The sequence below is a fragment of the Lampetra planeri genome, chromosome 10 (genome assembly GCF_965212315.1).
Source record: "Lampetra planeri chromosome 10, kcLamPlan1.2.h2, whole genome shotgun sequence".
NCBI classification, from domain to species: domain Eukaryota; kingdom Metazoa; phylum Chordata; class Hyperoartia; order Petromyzontiformes; family Petromyzontidae; genus Lampetra; species Lampetra planeri.
In genome coordinates, this window is record NC_136116.1 from 9,204,984 (window position 1) to 9,224,273 (window position 19,290).

General features: G+C 43.1%; 2 protein-coding genes across 2 annotated transcripts; one reads left to right on the plus strand and one right to left on the minus strand.

Annotated features, from left to right (window-relative positions):
- Positions 1 to 2,740: 2,740 nt before the first annotated feature.
- SLC40A1 (solute carrier family 40 member 1) lies at positions 2,741 to 11,141 on the minus strand. Its single transcript, XM_078598212.1, has 8 exons — positions 10,861 to 11,141; positions 10,570 to 10,637; positions 9,350 to 9,509; positions 8,389 to 8,504; positions 7,213 to 7,339; positions 6,273 to 6,530; positions 5,008 to 5,631; positions 2,741 to 4,281 (listed from the first exon to the last, which is right to left on the minus strand). Exons 1-8 carry the CDS (start codon positions 10,928 to 10,930, stop codon positions 3,851 to 3,853), a joined length of 1,854 nt encoding a protein of 617 aa, XP_078454338.1. The 5' UTR covers positions 10,931 to 11,141; the 3' UTR covers positions 2,741 to 3,850.
- Positions 11,142 to 14,132: 2,991 nt separating this feature from the next.
- On the plus strand, positions 14,133 to 18,573 carry OSGEPL1 (O-sialoglycoprotein endopeptidase like 1). Its single transcript, XM_078598214.1, has 8 exons — positions 14,133 to 14,592; positions 15,966 to 16,197; positions 16,855 to 17,016; positions 17,405 to 17,609; positions 17,756 to 17,904; positions 18,000 to 18,130; positions 18,232 to 18,303; positions 18,390 to 18,573. The coding sequence occupies exons 1-8, from the start codon at positions 14,303 to 14,305 to the stop codon at positions 18,466 to 18,468; spliced, it is 1,320 nt and encodes a 439-aa protein (XP_078454340.1). The 5' UTR covers positions 14,133 to 14,302; the 3' UTR covers positions 18,469 to 18,573.
- The last annotated feature ends 717 nt before the right edge of the window (positions 18,574 to 19,290 follow it).

Sequence of the window (19,290 nt, forward strand, 5' to 3'; positions counted from 1 at the left end):
GGTGAGTGTACTGCTAGTCTATAATGTAGATTGTAGCAATGGTTCTTAATCGGAGTGAGTGTACTGGTAGTCTATAATGTAGACTGTAGCCTGGTTATTAAGTTTAGTGAGTGTACTGGTAGGTATAATGTAGACTGTAGCCTGATTCTTAATCGGAGTGAGTGTACTGGCAATCTATAATGTAGACTGTAGCCTGGTTATTTAGTTTGGTGAGTGTACTGGTAGTCTATATTGTAGACTGTAGCCCGATTCTAAATCGGAGTGAGTGTACTGGCAATCTATAATGTAGACTGTAGCCTGGTTATTAAGTTTGGTGAGTGTACTGGTAGTCTATAATGTAGACTGTAGCAATGGTTATTAAGCTGGGTGAGTTGTACTAGCAGTCTATAATGTAGACTGTAGCCTGGTTCTTCTTGTTTTATTGTAAACCTCAGAATGAAAAACAACAACAACATATGCTGCAGTACTGAGAGCATATCTCAGTTAATTGACCATATTAAGAGATTGATCCCACTCGAGTGTTTCCACCTCTAGTTGTATCGATGCCTAGGGGCTATGAGATTATGAATTGAAAAACCACCGAGTCTTCGCCCCCATGCCCGTCACCTCTTTCTTAGCCAACCTTATTTTACTTTAAATCGCGGTCTGCTCAGACAATATGCATTTAATAATGAGTGCGAAAGTGCTACCCCCTTACAGAGGCCCCTCGAGAATCTCCGAGATCAATCCGTGATATCCACTTCTGTGGGATGTTCTCTAACATGAAAGGTCACACTGCTCTCTTAATAGATCCGAAAAGATGCTGCAGCTCATTATATAATACCGATAGCACAAACAGTTAAACATTTTGGGAAAATTACCCGAAAAAAAAAAGATAAGACTTTTGTTTGTGATAAAATCCATAGAATGGCTATGTAGTGATCCAAAAATAAAATTGCTTCACGTGGATTGTTTGAACTGTGGTGTTATTTTTTTTTATAAAGGTGAGTGTTTGGGTCAAGGTGGTAATTGTTTGGGCTGGGGTCCAAATGTTAAGTTCTAGAGTAATGACTCCCTTGCAGCGCCATCGTAACAAAAAATTTTACCCAGAAATGTGTAATGCACAATTAGTTGAGAAATTGACTACTATAACGCAATACAAATGCAAACATAGCAATTAAGATGTATGGTTGGGTTTTACAGCTGAAAGTAAATTGAAGAAATCACCATTGCCCCCTTAGTGATAGCATATATTTGACAGAAATGGGACGAAGATGTTTCTTTACAGCACACCTTCATGTAACTTGCTGAGTGAAAACAAATATTTGTTACAAAGATTCCGTTCTAACTCACGTTTTTTTTTCTGCAAACACTTTATTATACTAGCATCATGAATTGCTCCATGATATGTTATATACTTGTACTGCAGTCGCCAGAATAAATGCTGTGCTTAGCACTTACCATACCCCTGTGTTGGCATGCACAGTTTATTGCAGGTCAGTGTTGCGAAGATGTAGAAGTATAAATGGGTACACCAAAATGTGTGGTTCGGGTATAGTGGAGGTCCTCCCACCGATTCCAACACGTCTGGTTGAGTGTAAAAGAGTAGACCAACATTTCCCTCAAGATGAGCCCTCTGGAGCCTCATCTAATGGAGGTCTTCATGCCAACAAGTAATGTGAGCAAGACATTTGAAGGGTGACACCTTTACCGACACTTTGGTATTATCACATTAATTCACTGCTTGAGCTGTGTTGCTTCAATTGGTACCGATGGCAGTTTAGGCCCATACGTTACGTGGGTCTGCTTTGTTTTCATTATTTTTCATATACACAGTTGAAAGCGCGTGATTGTTCAGTTGTTTTCATGATGCATAGGCATATGATAAAGTTTCTTTCAAAAATAAACCGTGACCCGAGAGCCCAAGGCGACTTTATTTTGAGAGAGATTCAAATTGGTCGTGCCCAGACATCAGAGGCAAGATTTCCTGAGGCCTCCCGCATGACCACGATATAAACGCGCTTCGTGCAATCGCTTACAGACCAACTATAGTCTTGCTAAATGTATGAATATAATGCGTGTTCTCCGCACCCAGCAATGGCAAATTGAAATAAGTGACTCAATTATCCTCGCTTTATTGGTGCTTAAATAATTGGTGAAATACTCATCATCTGCTCTAGCGCATTAATGTATAATTTTAGAAATCCGGAATTAATTAGCTCTCTCCTGGTTATTACAGAAAGGACATGGATTGTAATTGGACGCACACCTGTGCACAGAAAGTCACAGCGTAGTTGCGGGCATTGAAAAAATAGGGCCTTTTCTGAACGCAGACCATGAACGGTTGGTACGTACAGTGTGAAAGAAGTTCAACGTACACACAAGGCTCAATTTGTGTCATGCGTTGTGTGATTATAAGAGTGATGGAAGCTAATAAATAATCAAGCCTTGGGCAAATATTGTATCAATTGCCAAAGAAATTCTCATTCACACGTACGTTCAACAAGTAGTACAATTGTGTGTAGTGTTATTAAGGTAATTTAAATACAATACCAATAAAGTTATAATGGCAATACTCTTTTCATTTAGTATAATGGTTCACCTTTGACTGAGCTATGTGCCACCTTTATATACTGCTTCAAAATGTAATTTTTCATGACATCTTTGAAGGAAACATGATGTGATGTTTCCATCACTGACAATAAAGTAAATTCTCAAGATGGGACTCTGGCCAGTAATATCTTAATCAATACACCATACATTGACGATATAATTACTTTATTCATATATTACGTAATACTTAGAAATCGTAATACATACTGTAGTCTAAAACAGTCAAATGTACTCTATATTTTAAGTGCAATCACTGGAAACAAGTTTTTATTGTAAATTGAAGGTTATTTGTAAACATGGAGTAATATGCACCATTGATTGAACAAATTAAACTTAGTGACAAGCTCTTGTGCTATTCAATGTAACGGGATCGTTCATGAACATCGATTACAATTACAATTAAAAATACTGAACCAACACCTTCTTTATTGTTTTTATTGTAAACACAAACATAGTTAAAGAGCAAGAGCAATGACTAAGGTAACAATCAGTGAGTTATTTCAGCACCATAATTGTTGTTTTTATTGTGGTTAGATTAACAAATGAATAACAAAAATCTATGTTGTTGATCCATTGCTCCATGACGTGTAAATTAAAATGTTTCCTCATCGTCTGAAACTCCTTTCATACATGCTGTTCAAGTTTAAAGTTTTCAAGTTTCATTTATTAGGTATAGCCCTGTGAGCCATGCGACTCTTGAGTCGGGTGCAACCGCAACAAACAAAATATGAACAGAGAACATCTTAAAGCAATAACGCGCAACAGAAACATCCTGGCTAAACCAGCAAATCTTTAACTCCCTGATCCTATTCAAGTCCACGCCAAAGAGCTTCCACTTTTCCTCTGCCTAGGACTCAGTTGCTTGTAAAAAATCGAGATTCTGTACAGCACCTGAAAATGTGGTCACATTTAGACGAATTATTAGTTAAAAATTGCATCATATTAAATTTTGACTTAAAACTTTCGTGACTGCAGGAATTAATATTATTTTGATCTTTTGGTAAAGTCACGTCATCCTCCTAATGACGATCGCTTGTGTTGTGATCGAAACGTCGTAGTTTTTATTTACTTTTATTTTTTCTATCTACGTGACTTTACCGAAAGATCCAAAGAATATGTATAATATTACATGAACTTTAGATGCTACTGTGGTGCTGCCAATATAATTTGCAGCATAGAACACAGGGGTGCCACCAAATTCCACTCCTTTTTGCACCGTTTTCTCAAAGCAAGAAGCCATCCACAGGCTGGTGGTTGTTTATACGGAATTTACCGATGAGCGTACTTCACCACCAACACCACCACTATTTGCTGTTGCGCCATCCTCCTTAACCCCATCACATCCAATATCCATAGCAGATGAAGACGAACAGCTGCTCCTGCCTGCTCCGTCTCCTGACCCTTGCCCGCCGTCGGGGCTTTGCCGTCGAGGTAGCGAGCAGATCCGAGGGCCGAGCGTGCCGTGAGCGTAGGCCAGGAAGAGAGCGTGGCCCATCACGACGAAGGCGACGGACAGCAGCACGAGCAGACCGAACGCAGGAGGCTCGGGCGCTAGCAGCACTGCCGTGAAATGCAGCAGGTCGAGCAGGTAGTTGAGCGAGTTCTGCACGCCGCTCACCACGCCGCGCTCGTGCTCCGCAACCGTCTCCTGGACCAGCTGCGTCACCGTCAAGTCAAACGACCACAGCCCTGTCGAAAACGCCGAGAGACTCGTTACAATGCAAAAGGGGTGTTCGGCAATTGGCTTAACTGTTGAAGTCAGTTATGCGGTCAACTTCTCAGGTCGGAAATGCTGTATAGAGCTTGTAAGGCATAGACATAGCAGCGTCTTCACAATAGCTGTCCCAGGTTGTTTGTGTAATCAGGTGAGAACTCACGGGAGCAGAATAGCCTAATTTGCGAAAGTAAACCCAGATCGTAAAAAAATGAAGATAATTACTATGAAATAAAGCACAACCATGACAAAAGAAAATCAGAGCAAAAACAACTAAACAGAAATTAGAGCAAAAAACATGCATTCGATATAATAATGTTGCGGATGCCAAATGTATTTTCTTTTAGTCATAAACGAGATACTCCCCTGTTGTTGTGCTATTTTTTGTAAAAACAATTATGAAAATTTATTTTTCTGGGAAAGCCTCACATTATCTTAAGATTCTCAGGTGGGTCCTGCATTGAAATGTCTGTCCAATTCCATTCAAGGGTATTAGTGATATCACTCAAGTCTCATAATAATATTACATATGGGAGTGACACCCCAGTAACATCGCAAGAATACTCCTTTTTGATCATTAACGAAGCATCAAACTTCTTTTCAGACAGCCCAGTACAAACATCTGGTATAGCTACTAGAGAAGACCTATTTGTCTTTTGACATCTTATCTTTCTTTACTGATCACGCTATTGCGGACTCACCGATTCGAGCCGCAATCACTCCAGTTAAGAGCAAGGCCACGGACACGTAGGAGTCCGGTGGTGCAAAATCCGGTTCATCGTCCCACGTCGCATTGGGCGCGACGCTACTCGACATCGTGGAAGCCACGAATTCACTTTGATTGTGCTGCACGGGCGCATCTGTAGAATCCCCCGTCATGCCGAGCGAGCGGAACGGTGAGATCGACAGGTCCAACGGGCTGCCGGGTGCGAAGACGGACACTGCGCAGAGAGAAAGGGCCGCAAGCTGGGCCACGCCTGACAGCAGCCCTGTGCGCACCAGCCCCACGGCACGACGCAGCTGAGTGAACACCACCGTGCCCAGGAGCCCCGCGACCGCCGACAGTGTTATGAGAATGCCGAGCAGCGAGGCAGAGATTCCCTGGGTATAGGCGTAGCCCGTGGTGATGCAGTCGAAGCCCAGCACCGTCATGTAGAGGCAGGCCAGCCCCACACCGGCCAGGTACACGGGCTGCCGGCGGTATGTCACCCAGCCACGCCACAGCGTGCGGAATGGCTCCGTGACGCGAAGCCAGCGGCTTGTGGGCGCAGGCGGCTCCTCTTCCGTGCCCTTGCCGATGAGGGACTTGGCTTCAGGTGGGGCTGCTGTGAGTCAAATCAGCAACGTGGCGATCACACAAAGCACCCAGCTGCATATTCTTAGGTTTTTTCGGTAAAGTCACGTAGGTAATTTAAAAAAATATATATTTAAAGTAAAATAAAAATGAAATAAAAATCACGACGTTTCGGAGGCAACACAAGCTTCCGTCTTCAGGTGGAACCGTCACAGCAAGATAGCTGTATCAAGTGAGAGAAATTCCAAGAAAACCGTCCTTGTATATATACTGGTTGAGGGTGGGAGGAGCCAAGGCAGGCCCCTGGATATTATTATGATTGTGAAGTTGGTGCGGCTAAAGCCGCTGCTAGGAATGAGCCTTTGTTGTGTAGACTGGTTGAACTGGGAGGTTCCAAGAGTTGGTAAGGTGCGGCTGATGTAAAGGTGCGGCTGCTGTAAATGGGACTGAGCCCTTTGTTATGTAGAGGTGGTGCGGCTGAAACCGCTGCTAGGAATGAGCCTTTGTTGTGTAGACTGGTTGAACTGGGAGGCTCCAAGAGTTGTTAAGGTGCGGCTGCTGTGAATCCTTGCAGTCACGAAAGCTTCAAATTTAGAATTAACACCCAGCTGCATGCATCCCGACCACTGAGGCTTGGTGTGGCATCCATTGTCCCAGCAACACGAGTCTGACCTGTCACGTCGGCCCCCAGTGGCTGCATCTCGAGTGCGGATGCCGGGGGCCACTCCGCGCCGCCCTTGTGTGCCAGGGCGGGCACGGCGAGGTACACACGCCGCAGCAGCCAGTACTCGACGGCCATCGAGCCGAGGTTCCAGACGGCCACGAAGGCGCAGGCCACAGAAGACGAGGCGAGAGACACCAGCTGACCCACCGCCAGTGGCGCCAACACGTTGCTAACTTGGTCGATGCGCCGCAGAATGGCGTTCATGTCTGCCGGGATAGGTGGCAGCATTAGTGTTGCATTTAGATGGATGGGTAATGACATTATTTCTGATTCACTAGGGTTAAAATGGCGATTTAAGCACTGCCCTTTGAACCTGGACGCCTGTGTTCGATTCCCAGCCACGGCCGATATCACTGGCAAGTGATATCATCTCATTGTGAACCTCAAAAAATCAGCTGAGGCATTTTAGACATCCATACAGATTACCCCGAGAGTGTGCTTTGGTTACCAAACCTGCACATGCGTTATGAGTTGCTATCCAAAGCAATACACAAGAAGTGGTATCAGAACTTGTCCTGGCCCTCCAATGGGTTAATTCAGCCTTAAATATAGACCATGGTGTGTAAACATCAACTATTGTTGCTATTGTTGCCTTTACAACTTCTCACTAACAGCACCGTAAGTGGTCAAACGGTGGTGAGCACATCGTGCTATAAACTAGACAACTTACGTTTGATTCCCGGCCATGGCTAAAATCAATGGCGAATACTACCACCGACCTGTACCATCCGGAATGGTAAAGTTTAGTAAATTTCTCCATGACTGATACAATGTGGAGAGGCCCTTTAACCACCCAGTGGATTGCCAAAGGGCTATAAATGAACAGCACTAATATCAACAATATGTAAGGCTATACGGGAGGATCTATGTCTTTGTGCGTGATTGGACCTGCCAGTCGTCCGCTGTGACCCTCTGCCAGCACCACCACCCAGTCGCGCTGGATGGTGATTGTGGTGGCTGTGCTCGCGAGGTTGGCCACGTTTGCTGTGCCAATCACCACCACGTAGCAGAAGACCTTGTTGAGTCGGTGTCAATCACGCATGCAGGACCAGAGTAATACCTTTACACATGCAAAACACTTGCCACCATCGTCATACATTATCGTTTAGATGGCTAGACATCCTGGCATATTGCTTTATTCTGTGATTTCATCACTTCCAATAAAGACACTTCGAATTGAGTTGATGTTTAAATCTCCACACCTGTCTGGCATTTTTAGCTGGATGTTACGAAGCCAGCCATCTGTTGTTGAGTGGTTGGTGGTCTTGCTTTGACATCATTCGAATAGCGGTTCCACTCTGTGACATTGTCATGCCCAAATACGGAACAGGTGACAAATATAATTAATAATGTCCTTCATTCAGGAAACCTCACTGCGTCTTTGGAGCATTTTGCTATAAAGTTTTGAATTGAGATATTTTGCCAATTCCAATGTGGAAGGAAACTAGAGTACCCAGAGAAAACCCATGCATACGAGAATATAACATTCAAAGCTCGATACAGTTACATTCAATTCAATTATGTACTACCATCTCCTGGCCAGCTAGCAGTCCAAATTTACAAAACTTGGTATTCTTCCATCCAAGTACTAACCAGGCTCACTTCTTCTTAGCTTCCAAGACTAGACAAAGTCTGGTGCGTGAAGCATGATTTGGGCTTAGGTAAATCATCCTAAATGACTATGTGTTAACATTAGTACTAAATGTTAGAAATGTCTTGTTCTTAAACAGATAATAATTACTCACAAATATTGCACCATTTTGCCTTTATAGTCTCCAAAATGCTTATTCTGTGACACTCTCTTTGAACGGACACATTACATGCCTTCAAAGAAATTACTGACATCAGTGTCGTAATCTCAAGGAGTAACATATTAATATGTAGTTGAACATTGTCCTCCCCATTCCCTGACCACACACATTTAAAAGTATAATGGATGAACTTTATGAAGGTGTTACCTTTACCATAAACTACAGACTTTCCATGTCTATTATTTACAAAGCATATTTTAAACTTAAGGGCTTCATAAGACAGATATAATGTATTAATATCAAAGAACCTTACGATCAGCCAGCCATCCCATATGTTGGAGATGTCATTTCTATACATGAAGATCATCATCAAAACGATGCCACAGAAAATGACAGAGGAGTTTTGTATCACGAGCGATGTCTGCGCCACTGCAACACAGAAACAACAACACAGTCATACAATGGTGAACCCGTATGACATTTCACTGGTAATGTCATAAAGCACAGGACATGGTCAGAGATACATCGAGCTCTATAGTGTAGTTTTGATGAAGGAATTCTTCTTGGATGGGTGGTGGTGGGAGTCAGGTTTTAGGTAGGCATCAGTATGGGTTGCTTTCCTGTAGACAGAGTGGCCAAATCATTATCCAGCTGATGTGTGGGTGCTAGATTTACTTTCTTGCTAAATCGCAGGACAACGAGAAATGGACGCGGCTTGGGGAGGTCTTTATCCAGCAGTGATTTATCGTGGCTTATATTGGACCTTTCCGGCTTTCAGAACACACATGCTGTTACACCACTGTGAGACTGCGCTTCTCTCTCCTCACCTTCACCAACCCCCACTGACCAGCATTGAGACGTGTGGCCAAACAGGCCTTCATCCAGCAGCGGATTGACAGAAGGGCTGTACATGTAATGTAAGATATACTGTATATAAGCAGGATTCCAGTCTGTGCCTCCACATATAAATACAATGCGTGTTAAGTGCGGCTTATTGTAACTCCAGATCAATGGTATCGAGCAGCATTTGTTTAACCAAGCAAACTCTAGAGTGGTTCCAATCTTCTGGGTCTCATCAAAAGAGCCAGGCTTGTTATACAAATGCTGCCATGTTTCCCGATGTTATTGTCAAGAACAATGCAAATAAACCATGGGTCCCTATTTAGCGCAAAAAAGCATTACAGAAAACATATGGATTACGCGTTATTGTCTACCACTACGAATGTAACCATGACACTGAGCAAACTATGACGGCGCCGCTGATGACCAAGTACCCTTGATCCTGGAGTTGGTGTCCACCCAGTGGCCAATGAGGGCCCCGCATATCAGCACAGAGAATGCCACCACCAGCCCGTAGGCTGCCGTGAGCAGCAGGCTGTTCCCGTAGAGCTCCACGAGGAAGAGAGCCACCGCGAAGTGCCACATGCGGTCCCCCTGTTCTCACGCAGCACCACCACCACCAACCGCCACCACCAACCGCCACCACCAACCGCCACCACCCACCGCCACCACCAACCGCCACCACCACCACCGCACATGCGCTCTGCTCAGTGCGGTCACTTGAGTTTGGTGAGGATCTGTGCCACCCCCCCCCCCCCCTTGACAAAATCTGTGGTGGTGCTAGCCCTTTAGGGGTTCTAGTTCTACACAGATATCTGCGAACTGGACAACTGTGAAACCTACTGGACAGCTGTGAAAAAGAGCTTCATAGCTCATCGGATTCCTCCAGTAAAAAAAAAAATTCTGATTCTGAAAAAAATATTCTAATATGTTTGGGTGCATGTATGCTAAACTTCTTTCGCACCGTACATTGCCAACCGTGATAATCGGAGGTGCGGGGGAAGGACAATAAACCAAACAAAAATATCTGTTGCAAAGAAATTGGTTTCAATCTAGATTTAAAAGTGCCATAGCTCCAATGGCTTCCAAATATCGTAAGGAATGCACATATATAAATGGTAGCACTGTTGTGTGAAACAAATAAAGTTAAAGGCTAATTACAATTATTTTAAGTGTTATTAGCATTATGGGAATGTTTCTGTTTACAAGCATCTGAGTTCCAGCTAATATTTGGTGCACCCCTATTATGTCATGAATCCAAGGACAATTGAGTTACTTACTAGTGGCCCTAAGCTGTTAGTCTATGCCAGCACCACCAGTGGGGAACGTGCAGAGAAGATCTTATGACGATGCATTATTATATTACAGTATATATCTGACTATTTCATATATGAAGCTGATGCTCCCAAACTTATGAAAAAACAATCTGAAGATATAACAGATTAAATCATTAATATTGATTTAACTTAAATAATGGATATTGAATTAATACTGACTTCACTTAAATATCTGATTCCACAGTATTTTGTGTAATTATATCCTCCAGTACATTATTACATGCAATTCATTACAGAAAAAAACTAGTTTTGCATTTAAAAAACACTTTTGTATTATTCATATGCACAGCAGTTTTATGTAATATTAGAGAACGCACCCATGTTGACAATGCATGACAGATGTAAATGAGAAACCTTGAGGACCTCAAGAATCTCAACGTGTTATCTGCAGACAAGGAACGTTTAATACACAACACAGGTAAAGCACAAACCACATACGTTAAAATGTTTTATCTGTATATTTTGTAAAAAAAAATCTGTGCAAGAAATACATTATTCCATCATATTATAATACGAAAAAACTTTGCAACCGACAAAATATTCAATACAAGCATCAGTCACCACAAGACACAATGTGGCATACGATACATCGAATTCAGAGACCTTACCCCAGCAAGTCACCGTCTTCGCATCTCCCGCAGGTAAATCTCTTTCACTATGTGTATTTCTGGAACTCATGTTGCGAGAATTTCTCTTGAAATAAAGGTGGCAAACCTAATGTGCGGGTCTAGTGAACAGACACTATACAAAACAAGCTTATATTTTATATTCGTATTGGATAATAAATTGTTACTTCCAATTATACCCCAACAGTACTCTTCACAAAACTGTGAAAACTTATACCCTGACAAAACTGTGCATGCCTAGACGGGCAGACCATCGCTGTGAAGTCGTCTATGAATCATCATCTACGTAACAGAGAATGCATACAAAGTACTGTGCTGTTGTAAACGTGATTCATAAAAAAAAAAACTAGCATTAGTTGGTTCAAAGGTGTTCCATTTACTCCAGCGAGTTAAATATTGCATGCGTCCATGTGCACTCACCTTCTCACGTGTGGTGGAATCATATATTTACGTCGCAGTAGACTTAGTTATAAATGTACGAATAGCCAAACGTGGCATACAATACTAAATGTACATGCTGCTTAAGCATACATTCAGATAAATAGCAAACATAATTTAACAGGGCAACGTATATCATGCTGTGAGATTTAATGTGCAAACACTCATGAATTGAACTGGCTAAACGTTGTAAATCCAGAACGTCCTGAAAAATGTTTCAATAAATACTGAGAATTAAAAATATGATTTCGTGTGGCAAGCAGTACAAACCTCTATTGTCAGTTTTCAACACAGTTACACTTACATTTACATGATCTTATTCCTCAAGAATGTTTACTGCATGCACGTAGGTAATATATTACAGGGATGTCAACATATTGTAATTTCAAAACTAAGAGTCACTTTCAATATACACAAATTATATATTGGTACAGTTACATTTGCATCTAGAACATCCACTGGAGTTGTTGGTTCAGGGGCTTGCAAAAGATGAATCTGCCTATTTGTATTTGATGAGAAAATAAGCTCATCTAGAATTAAGCTCATCTACACAACATTAAGCTCATGAATTCTGCCTTGGGGCAACGGATAGCACACTGGACCTGCAATACGAAGGTCACTGGTTAGATCTCCCAGCCAGAAGTTGAAATCAGCAAGTTTGTTAAATTCCTCCAAACTTCTGTTCACCCAGGAGTATAAATGGGTACACCATACTCTTTGTTTTTTTCTGTAAAGTCACGTAGGTTTAAAAAGAGAAAACAAATAAATTAACTCGCGACGTTTCGAAGGCAACACAAGCCTTCGTCTTCAGGTGGCACCGTCACAGCAACGAAACGTCGTGATTTAATTGATTTGTTTTCTCATTTTTAACCTACGTGACTTTACCGAAAAAACCAAAGAGTATGGATCCTTGCAGTCACGAAAGCTTCAAATCTGGGTACACCATAGTTAGTCGCTCGATCGGTGGGGTAAAGCGTGGATACTCTCATCTCTTCCAAGACGTTAGGTCATTTTTAATCAGTAGGCCAAAAATATCTGCTAGTAGAGACACTTCTCGGTGCAGCATTGAATTTGCTTGCTCATGCAAAAGATCAATCCTCACATTGGCACTAAACCTCATAACACATGCAGCGCATCTGCCAAGATGACACAGGAGGTAGTTGATCTTTTATTGGCCTCTGTAAATTGAACTTAGCGAAGATAGCTGCATACGAAAACCTTTACCACGGGGATTAAAAGCCAGCACGTGATGGGCACGTGGTACAGGTACATTCTTGTGCTTCATGTGTGGTCACTGAGTTGCTCAATACATATTCTGCTTTCAGTATTTTGTATATATATTGTAAGCCAGCAGCGTTGCCATTGTTGAGTTTAATAATAATCCTTCTAACATATTATTTTGTTGTGTAATTTATTGTCATGTTGAGATCTGGATAGAGAAGTTTCCTGAAATAATGTCCAACTGTTTGCTTCGGATGATTGAGAATGGAATTTACGTATTCTTTCCAGAGTTTGACAATTTTTCCATGAGTCCAGATCATTTTCCAATATTGATATCTGATGAAGCCAACTTATGATGTCCACTTACCACAGTTCCTTGACTATCCTAAAAAGTTTGGATTCTCCTTTCTTTGCAGATTCTTCAGCTTCAACTGTTACTTTCAGAAATCAACCGTTTTTGTCTTTAATTGTCCTTTTCTCTCTACAGTGTTTATGCTTCTGACTTTTGCTACCCTGCGATATGGCTTGTGATTAATTTACAGGGCAATTGCTTTCCATGTTGTTTCAGAAATCTCTTCTCTCTTCTAGAACTCGTGACTTCTTGAGCCACTTCAATCAGGTATGGATAGATGACAAGCACCACGTGACTCTAGGGACAAGATTATAATCCCACTTCCCTTGAAGAATTACCTGAGTACGATGCGTATTTTTTTTAGGTCCAGGTTTTTAGTTAACTCCACATTCAATTAAGCATTAACCACAACCAAGGGCACTTACAATTTTACTGCAACGACTTCACCTTGTGGTAAACTGCACTGTGCGTGACTCTTTCGCAGGGTTCAGCAGCGTCAGCACATTCAACTTTCCTCAACATTACACATATCCTGTCTATGTTCTACCTTACTCCATGTCAAATTTGTAAAACGTAACACTCATCATGGCAGAAAATCCGTAAAGTGTGAAAACTAAAAATATTTAACAACACTCAACGGTGTGCATTGCATGTACAAAAGCTCTCAAGCCTTATCCACACCACCGGTTTGAAATAACTGAATGTGTGGCCATTGTGGTTTAGACCACACACTCAATACGTGAATAAAATGTGGCCACATTCCAACGGGCAGAAGTGAAACAGGCACAACTTTAGACCGGTTTTCGTTTTCATTAAGGCTCATCAGTACAGTAGAGTCATCAATGTTCCTTGTTGCATTATGCCTCTGGGTGCCCCATATATTAAATGGCTTTCATTTTCACTGCTTATTGAGTCATTGTTGCCTTAAGGTAAGTGATAATCGGGCCTCGCAGTGAGCATCTTATAATCCGGATAGTATACAGTCCTGTACTATATACAAGGTGCTTCAACTTTTATTTTATACTTCTGAGAATTTGCAACAACACCACAAGAAATGTGCCTGCGGGCACAAGCAGAGACTCTGACTTTTTGAAGCGAGTAACACACATTTTATTATCATTTCACAGTGTAGTATCCGTTCTTTTCCCATTAAAACAACCATAGTCCCATATGAGCGTGAACATGTTTTGTATTTGCTATTTGTGGGGCTGAATGTCTCATCTCCGCCCTCTGCTGGTTTCTTGTCACAATACAATCAACGCCGCGTCCTTGGTTAAAGCATAGTTGTCCCTGAGCAACATTTATCATTTTATCCAAATGCAGCATCAAACGTAAAATCGCCTAAAAGTTAAAACACACACACACACATTCATATAATCGTAACATCACGGCAACATCAGCAAAAAAACCACAATGACAATAACAACGACAACGATGAACAACTTCACACGAACGCTGCGCCGTGCGAGCTTCACGGTCTCCGGCCTCTCTCGACTAGTCGCCCCGCGGGGCTGCCGTTCGCCCTCGCGGGCAGAGTCCGGTGGAGCGAGCCGTAGGCCCCAAGCGGTGACCACGGGCGGTGCACCTAGCCTGGTACTGGGCTTGGAAACGAGCTGCGACGAGACGGGCGCGGCGGTTCTGTGCGCTCGCAGCGGCGCGCTGCTGGGCGAAGCCCTCCACTCGCAGAAGGAGGTTCACGTGAGGTGATGGGAATGCCTCGTTCATAGATGTTTGTGTTTTATACCGGTAGGAACCTCCTGGTTGCGCCAGCCCACAGGGGATTATTGTGTCCGTTCGTCCGTGCAGGGAGGGGCTGGGTGGGGAGGGTGGGGAGGGGCTGGGTGGAGGGTGGGGAGGGGCTGGGTGGGGAGAGTGGGGCTGGGTGGGGAGGGGCTGGGTTGGGGGCTGGGTGGGAGGGGCTGGGTGGGGAGGAGCTGGTCACCCCGTGGTGCCCTTATAAAACTCAACGTTTAACCTACTCACGCCGGCTTGTGCCCGCCCTCACAATCGGGCATATTTGCGGAATACACCACGCCGCCGTTGACCCTGGCCATTGACCGAGCAACCCAACGCTCCTACCAGCTCCCTCCGTAGGAATGTGTTTTTATGTCACGTACGGACGCATTTTCAGTTTTGTTGTAAAAGTATATCCTGTAGCGGAGAAAAAAAAAACACATGTTCCATAAGTTGTAGCTGTATAATAATGTCATGTTTTAACGTTTCAGTAATTTCGCTTTGCACACACGGTAGCGGTTGCTTGCAAGTCACAGATTTCATAAATTAGCTGTAATTTGAAAGTGATAATGCAAGAATGTTCGTACGTTTAAAAAGACAAAAGTTGTTTCTTGCTCAAATGAGCATTGAGGCGGTGCTCATGTTTGCAGCCTTGATCTCGTGGTGGTCATTCCATGTTCATATGACGGGGCGAGTCTCTCCATCGTACAGCCACTGTTGATTTCCTCACAAAGTGGTACCGATATTTTTACACACTTTTATTGTTTTATCAACCCCCATGAGTGATGAGTCAATTTCCGGTAGCACTGATTCTTCACGTTCTGCAGACGTAGGTGCCACTGATTCTTCACGTTGTGCAGATCTAGATGCCACTGTTTTTTCATGTTCTGCAGATGTAGATGCCACTGATTCTTCACGTTGTGCAGATGTAGATGCCACTGGTTTTTCATGTTCTGCAGATGTAGATGCCACTGATTCTTCACGTTGTGCAGATGTAGATGCCACTGTTTTTTCATGTTCTGCAGATGTAGATGCCACTGATTCTTCACGTTGTGCAGATGTAGATGCCACTGGTTTTTCATGTTCTGCAGATGTAGATGCCACTGATTCTTCACGTTCTGCAGATGTAGATGCCACTGATTCTTCACGTTGTGCAGATGTAGATGCCACTGGTTTCTCATGTTCTGTAGATGCCACCACCACCAGCTATTGCGCGGCGTTCAAACTTACAACACTCGGTCCGAACAGGCTACTGGACATACGGACAGGTTTGTTCATATATCTGAAAGCTCCTAAGTCGAATGTTCAAGTAGTGGCGTTCCCTGTATTTATTTTCCACCAGGAATGGTGGCATCATCCCGACGCTAGCGCAGCAGCTGCACAGGGAGCACATCGATGGGGTGGTGCAGGAGGCGTTGAGGGCCAGCGGTGCGAGCCTCTGCCACCTGCACGCCATCGCCACCTCCGTGCGGCCCGGCCTGGCGCTCTGTCTGACCGTGGGGCTGGAGCACAGCGCCCTGCTGCTGGAGCGCGCCGGGCCGCACGTCAAATTCATCCCCATCCACCACATGGAGGTGCACTTGCGTGTAAACAAGGGCTGTTGGGACAAGGCATCATCACTTGGTCCGAGTGGGCATTCTACGATTGACCCCTCCCCCCAACCCGAGAGATTTGGAGAATATTTCATAATTCGTGGTCGTGATTTGATGCGAGAAGTAGCGTGTATGTCTCGTACTTCTTTGTTCTGCCTAATTTGCACTGTTTTGTTTTTGTCTAATTACCTTATTGAAATACCAGCAGTTAATTTGGGGTATCATTTACATAATCTGTAATCAAACTATTCTGCCATGCATGAGCCAATGCATGTATTTTGAACTCAAGAATACATTTTAATACATCGTTTGTTACGTGCCTCATACCTGGCACTCTTATGAATGATTATACTATTATTGCATTGTTTGGCAGTCTAGTTTTGCTCCTAAGTGTGGATTTTCTTTGTCAGTTCCCATGACCCAAAGTGTGCCTACCTGTGGGATAGTTTGCTTTGCTTTATACCTACATATAGTAGATACTATCCAATATAAGCATTGTTGATTGACACATTCAACTGCCATTTTCTGATGAAAGGCCTCTTTGCGTCGATTCAGCTGCATTTTTTACCACAATATGTATTGAATGTATTTCTCTCTCTCCTCTCTGGGTATCCCGTGCGATTGTTTCTATGTGGTCAGGCCCATGCACTGACAGTGCGGATGATGCAGCAAGTGGAGTTCCCATTTCTGGTGCTGCTTGTGTCAGGTGGGCACTGCCTGCTTGCTGTAGCGCGAGGGGTCAATGATTTCCTCCGGCTCGGGCAGACGCTGGATGAGGCACCTGGAGATATCTTCGACAAGGTGCTGACATGTGGAAATATTTTTTATATGCTGTGGCGATTTATGAAGCAATGGTGTTGCGTTTTGGTGGGTATTACATTTAGCTAGCACATGCTATAATAGATGGGTAAAATTAACTAGGGAATAGGGGCTGATGGAGGGAAGGATTAAGAGAAGTAGAGAGAACATTTGATGGTGGGATGAGATTAGAAGATTAGGAGCTTACTGGATGGAGGTGGTAAGAGATTGTGAGGAGTGTAAGATATTGGGTGTTGCATTTTAAAACATTAATCTATTTATATATTTTCAACTCATTAAAAAAATGTAGCAGCCTTTTAAATGTACAATCATTGAATTGTCAACTCTTATCAAAGTGTTTTACAACACACATTATTTCTGTTTTCTGCAGGTTGCCAGGCGTTTATCGCTGCATAATATTTCAGAGCTCTCTGCAATGAGCGGTGGTCAAGCCGTGGAACACATCTCAAGAGATGGGAACAGAATGGCGTTTCATTTTAAACAGCCTCTTGAAAAGTACAGGGACTGTAACTTTTCATTTTCTGGACTTCGCACCCAAGTCAGCCAAACAATAAAGCAAAAGGAACTTGAAGAGGGTAACCAGATGCAGGGGAAAGACTAAAATGCACACTGTATGACTCTTTTTGTCCTAATAGCAGTTGAGTGAATATGCTGTATTTGGTTCATGTTCAGGAACTGTTGAATCTGTGATAACAATGCAAGTTCTTACGCATCATTACAGGAATTAAAGAAGGACAAGTATTAGAGTGTGCCAGTAGCATCGCAGCGGCTACTCAGTACACTGTGGCAGCACACATCGCCAAGCGCACCCATCGTGCAATGGTGTTTTGTCTGCAAAACTCCCTCATCCCTACGGACAATCCAACATTGGTGTGTTTTGATACAATTTTTTGGATTTACCACAAACGCTGCCGTCAAAAAATGTCATCAAAATGTTAAACAAGTACGTTTGGGTGGGCCCACAGGTGGTGTCAGGTGGTGTGGCAAGCAACAGCGTCATAAAGGAAGCTTTAGGGCATGTGGCTACTGCTGTAGGATTCTCTGTCATCTGCCCTCCCCCACATCTCTGCACCGACAATGGCATCATGATCGGATGGTAAGCACTTACTATTTAGAGTTATTGATTTTCAAATCTTGTCATGTCATTGAACTGATAGACTGTGCAACATTAGCCTTCAATACCGGGTTTTTTTTCAGGAATGGTGTAGAGAGACTGCGTGCCAATGTCGGGATACTTCCAAATGCAAGTGGAATTCGATTTGAGCCCAGGTGAGTTGGCATCACTGGCACATAACTCTTGACTTTTAAAAGTAATGCATTGCGTGAAAGTGATCTTGTGATATCTCACTTTACAGGTCTCCCTTAGGAGTGGACATTTCTGAACAAGTATCAAATGCTTCAATCCGTGTGCCATTGGTTAATCTCAAAATATAATATACTTTGAAAAAAAACCCCGAGAAGTACACGATGTAACACATTTACTTTGGAGTAATGGATTGTTGTGATTCTGTACTTTAATAAACATTTTTTTTAATTCAATCTCGTGTATTTTATTGAAAGTATAGATACATGTCATACATATAGCACCATTAGCCAACAGAATTGGTCATATCGGCTATGGGGATGGCACAAATGAGCCGAATTGTTGGTCTTTTATGCACTTTGTGAAATGCCTTGTAGAAAAAAGACAAGGCTAGTGTGGCACACTAATCATTCCCTGGGGTTAAGGGGGGTCCCATGAATAGCCTTTAACCTTTCAACAACGCCAAGGCAAACATTCACTCCAAGTACTGCGGGAATGAGTGGGGAATGAACATTTAAAGGACTCATTGACAAGTCAAAGCCGCAGAGCATTACAAATGACATGAATTCTGTGGCAATACTTTTAACGCCCCATGCCAATTATTAGACAACGGTCAGCAGGTGGCATCGCAGAGAATGAAATTGTTCGTGAACAGTGCGAAACTTGCTCAGTACACACGCAGGTGCTAAGGGGTTCGTTACTTTACAGTATTGCAACATGTCTACAGCTGGGGAACGTCTTTATCCAACAGTACTGACAGCTGCTGCTGATAAAGCTTCCTAGTGAGGCGTGTTCACGGCAATGCAGTTCCCTGGGTTTGAGCTTCGACATAGCTCATGGTCTACCCTTAACCGCATCTGCGCAAAGCATGGCAGGTGCGAATACCTGATCCACAAATGGACAATTAAAAACGCTCCAGTGTGCGACTGGTCATCCAGAACAAACCATACATT

Coding starts and splice junctions, on each gene's coding strand:
- OSGEPL1 (XM_078598214.1), top strand. CDS start 14,303: ATGACAATAACAACGACAACGATGAACAACTTCACACGAACGCTGCGC. Junction 17,017..17,404: donor CTGGAGATATCTTCGACAAG/GTGCTGACATGT, acceptor TGTTTTCTGCAG/GTTGCCAGGCGTTTATCGCT. Junction 18,304..18,389: donor GGAATTCGATTTGAGCCCAG/GTGAGTTGGCAT, acceptor CTCACTTTACAG/GTCTCCCTTAGGAGTGGACA.
- SLC40A1 (XM_078598212.1), bottom strand. CDS start 10,930: ATGAGTTCCAGAAATACACATAGTGAAAGAGATTTACCTGCGGGAGAT. Junction 6,531..7,212: donor TCACAGCGGACGACTGGCAG/GTCCAATCACGC, acceptor CTATCCCGGCAG/ACATGAACGCCATTCTGCGG. Junction 5,632..6,272: donor ACTGGGGGCCGACGTGACAG/GTCAGACTCGTG, acceptor TTTGACTCACAG/CAGCCCCACCTGAAGCCAAG.